This window comes from Vigna radiata, chromosome 4, assembly GCF_000741045.1.
Source record: "Vigna radiata var. radiata cultivar VC1973A chromosome 4, Vradiata_ver6, whole genome shotgun sequence".
NCBI classification, from domain to species: domain Eukaryota; kingdom Viridiplantae; phylum Streptophyta; class Magnoliopsida; order Fabales; family Fabaceae; genus Vigna; species Vigna radiata.
Genome location: NC_028354.1, coordinates 15,188,221 through 15,193,068, shown reverse-complemented (window position 1 = coordinate 15,193,068; position 4,848 = coordinate 15,188,221). Strand labels below are relative to the sequence as shown.

The 4,848-nt window shown below is 36.9% G+C and overlaps 1 protein-coding gene across 1 annotated transcript; it reads right to left on the bottom strand.

Moving 5' to 3' along the window:
• On the bottom strand, positions 1-3,660 carry LOC106759454 (HIPL1 protein). Its single transcript, XM_014642631.2, has 7 exons — positions 3,570-3,660; positions 3,294-3,451; positions 1,951-2,751; positions 1,652-1,868; positions 1,319-1,497; positions 696-937; positions 1-546 (listed from the first exon to the last, which is right to left on the bottom strand). Exons 1-7 carry the CDS (start codon positions 3,658-3,660, stop codon positions 147-149), a joined length of 2,088 nt encoding a protein of 695 aa, XP_014498117.1. The 3' UTR covers positions 1-146.
• Positions 3,661-4,848: the final 1,188 nt, after the last annotated feature.

The window sequence follows — 4,848 nt, the reverse complement described above, 5'->3', positions numbered from 1 at the left end:
TAACTCGATCAATAGCTGAGCTCAGTTATCTCATTTATTAAAGCGAAAGCAAGGAAACCCAAATGAAGAAAAGCCAGAAGAAATTGCAAACATCCTCTTAAAATCTGCACTCCTACATAATGTACAATGATCATCATGACATCACCCTACATAAAATGGAACAAAATCAACAACAAAAATGAACATTGCAAAAGCAGATACTGAGGGAGGAGACTCCAACGTGAAGCATGGGAAGGAGAAGGAGAAGGAGTTGATGTTGTGGTGGTTGTGGCCTTTTCCTGCGAGCAAGCATAACTGCAACGACTTGGCCGAACAACTCGGTAGACACCAGTGCTTGCAAGGACATAAACATCTTTGTTGTTGTCTTCACCAAATGAAAAAATGTAGCCTAAAGCAGGAAGGGAGTTTCCAGGTGTAGACTGACACTGTATAGGAGAATCATGTGCACAACTGAAGGGAATTCTGCTGCTGCTGAAATTTCCACTGTTTTCTGGGTTCTCTGTGGCTGCCCAAATTGCACCTGCGTATAGATCTCCATACAAGTACCTGAAATTCATTCATTCATTCAACAGTAAGCAATGTTCCTGCTGCATAGGTCTACTGAAGTTGTGTCATGGATTATTTTCTAAAACCTCAGACAAAATCATAATATCATATATTCGACAAACTGCACTATTTGGAAGAAGCTTATTCACCTTCCGGTCATGCAAGGATCAGTGGTAGATCGATAGACATATCCTCCAGTGATGGATGCTGATCCTTCATTCTTGTTTAACTCAGAATGGTGGTATCCCATTACAGGGAAAATTGGATTTATGGAATTTACGGAAGTATTTCCTCCGGGTGATTGTGGAGGGTTGTACAGATACGGGCCCTCGTATACACGCCATCCATAGTTTCCACCCTTTGTGATGAGATCCACCTCCTCATAAAGATCCTGAAAATCAATTATGAAACTCAGAATGCTAAGAATATAATAGAGTTTAATGTTAACAGTTCTGCAATTATTGCACAGAACATATATTGATGATGAGCCTGTTTTATGGTGCTATGCTTGATATGATTGAAAGATAGTACACGTCAGGTTGGTGATTGTTACTTGTATTTTTACAGTTTTAATAATCAAGATGATCAAGGATCAAAATTTAGAGAAAAGAATATCTCAAGTTTCTCTATAACGGAAAAAATTGGCACCTATGTATCTAACTTAAGAACTGCACATTTTGGTCATGGCTATTCACAAGGTCCTGATGATGTATAAAGTGGTTGCATGATGGAACACGCCACAAAATTATTTTCAGATACTCATTTCACAAACCTGTCCAACATCTGCACACAAGAAGTAGGAAGGTCTTTCTGCATCAAAACTGCAGCGCCAAGGATTCCTCATTCCTAAGGCCCATATTTCAGGCTGCAGATCATTATCTTCGCTAAATGGATTGTCATTTGGAATGGAATAGTTACCCCAAAGTCCAAGTTTGGTAATTTCTGCTGCACCTGAATATTAAACACAGATACTTAGACATCAAATCCAACAGTAACAAAAAGTATACACGTTACATGAGTGTGTGAGAAGGTGTATCTTGAGCATAAGTGCATAGTTGTATTCCAAAAATAAAATCTTCTCGTATCATTCACGAGCACTACTCACTCGGGATGTTGTCGATATCAAACCTCATAATCTTTCCAAGCAATGATTTCTTGTTTTGTGCAAAGTTGTAAGGATCACCTACACCTCCTCCATATCCCATCATTAAGTATAAATATCCATCATCGGGTCCAAAGAGTATTTGACCACCATGTTGAGATGAAAACGGAAGCCCCATGGTAAATATTCTTCTCACCTCAGTTGGTTTAGCACTTTCCACCTGAAAAACATGAACACCAAGGTGTATATTCATTGAAAACTCTTTAGGAGAACTAGTTTTCTATGTGTGAAGAGATGTGTACCGAGGAAGGCTGAGATCCAGTGCTATTAGCAGAATACTCTGCAATAACAGTTTGATACTGGCACGGCTGGACACCAGGATCAGTTTCTAACTTCGATGGGTCACAATTAACATCTGAATTACAAGAACATCTTCCATTACATCCTGACCACTTGGACTTATCACATGTAAATGAAGCAAAGAATCGTCCATTTTTAGCAAAATCTGGATGAAACGCCATGCCCATCATTCCAAATTGAGTATCAAAGTAAACTTGATCAGTTAGATCAACAAAAGGACTTGATTCATCAAGCTCGTATGTTCTTCCTGATCCCTCTTCCGGAAGTATTGCCAGCCAAACCTTGCCCCTTTGGTCAGAGAAGAAAGCCCGGTTAGAGCCATCAGGATGAGCCACCATGTTGAGATAAGATCCATTACCAATTTTCTCGAGGCACAAGCCATGAGGGGGAGTTATAGAGGTCTCAGTTTTATTCAGTGAAACAGGTTCTCCTTCAAAGCACACTGATGAATTATCAGATGATCCACCAAAGGAAGTGCAGAAGTCTGTTTTGGACTGCCATAAATCAGTGAGTTTGGTAGCATTTGTGTGAGCTGGTGCTCCTGCTTGACCTTGTAATGAAGGGGAAAATGGAGAATTCACTATGGGTACATCTTTGCATGTGTTCCATACTTCAGAACAGAAATCTTCCACTTGTGTCTTTGACTGAGAAGAATTTGCTGGGACAGTGGAATTGCAAAGCACAGGAACTGATCTAGCTGAGGATTGAACAGTAAATAGCTCCGCTGAAAATGGGTCGCATCTCTACCAACAAAGGGTATCAAAGAAATTAATCCAAGGCAGAACTCAACATGGATGCTTTGTTTTTTGTTTATTTATTCCTGCTTTTAGAAGTTATTATCACGAATAAAAAAGCTTATCTTGATAAGATAATTACAGCTTCAAGAGAACTATATAAACTACCCACTTTCCATACATGAAATTTGATTAAAAAAGTTTAGATCTTTAAGTTTATTAAAAAGTTCCATCCATGAAAATATGGTTATTGAGCCTCAAACATCAATTTATAAGCGAGATATTTATGACCTGAAATATGGGTGTTCTGAAATGATATGTGATGGGTTGATTTTCGTTTCGATCCATATCAAAGTTAAGCTAATGTCATTGTTCGAACCCAAATTCCAAACGTCAAGATCAATATTCATTAACTCTAGATTGCTGCTTGATGCCACGTATCAAACGTGAAAGAAGTTGAAAGTATTCTCCAATTTAAGAGCAAAGAGAAAAAGACAACTTTCTGGGTCTTTATATAAATACAAAGTTCTGGGAAAATAACAAAATCTTACCGCACAGAGTATTGATTTCAAAACTGAGGCACAGGCAGAATCAGATACGTTGTTCACTTGGAATTGCTTCTGTATCTGTGCATCTTCTGTGGAGTTGCAACATGAGCTTCCATTGTAAGGACAAAACTCAAGTGTCTTGTTCAGGGTCAAGGGTGCTCCTACAAGAAACAAACGATGAGGAAAAGTAACTAAACGGGTTGGAAATCCATAGACCAAAACATTGGATAACACAAAAATAAAGGCCAAAAACAAACGAAAAGAGAGATGAAAACTCACTGGAATCAACGCAGAGAGGGAGTGAAATTGAAGAATCCAAGAGCAGCAGGAAGCAACAAAACAAGAAGCTGATGGAAAGAACACCCTTCATTTCACCAAATAGGTTGAAAGCCCTTAAACCAACATCATCTCCACTTCAATCCCAGAACCCCAATTGGAAAAATACGACCTTTCGAGGCCAGTTGACTTGATAGCAAAAAGGAACAGAATTTATTTGAAAAATGCTCTCTGGGTTGTTATCTTTCTTGCTGTTGCCAACTGCTATATGTATCATGCTATCCTCTCTCTCTATCAAACTTCTTTTCGAAAGTCCTAGTTCTAGACACACAATGACTTTCTGTCTTTATCATTTCCTTTAATATTCATCCATTGTCTTCAACTCCTAGTTATTCAACTCTCCCATTGTTTTATTCAAACCTTTCAATCTGAAAAGAAACTCCCTCAACCACCAGAAGTAAAAAGGCCACCTTTTAGTTGCTCAGAAGCGCAATTTCATGGATCGAAAAGGACAGCAACATCATGTTGTACATGATTTCTTCTCCCCACGCAGTTGACTTTTCAACATATCTCTTAATTTAGTATTGATGGTGGCTTCAGCTTTAGATCATAGAGTGAAAACAAAGGACCTACCAATTCATGCTGACTTAGTTCATTACCTCACATTTTATATTTATTTTCTGGATTAGTTTAGGTAAGTTGAATAGGAAAATCAGAAATGTGCAAAACCAGTCTCCAAATTTGGCTGTCATAAACACAGTCTATATTGGAGCAAACATGTACTTGTCTAGACTTCTGAAAAGTGTAAAAAAAAAATATTATAATATTATTATTTTTATTATAATTTTTATTTATAATATGACACTCTTTTTTAATAATATAATCAACGAGATAATGGATTATGATATTGAATAGTAATTAATTTTTAGTCTTTTAAAATTTGATGCAATTTATTTTCCTCTACAAATTATATAAATGGATTTTTGACCTTATAGCTCTTGACTGATTTTATGAACATCAGTATGAAGAAGTCCAAACTTAGCATTTATATATCGGCATGCTTATAAATGAGTGTGAAAAATAGAAACATCTTTATTATATTGATATTCATGTTCACATTTAATATTCAGATTGTATAAAGAATGGATCAACTTGCATTACCACTAACCAAATAATTCATAAAAATAACAAAAATCAGGAGAGAAAGAGTTGCAATTCAACAGTGACCATCCCACAATAATGGTAGGGTAATGAAATAAACAAATATAATAAAAGAAGGTTT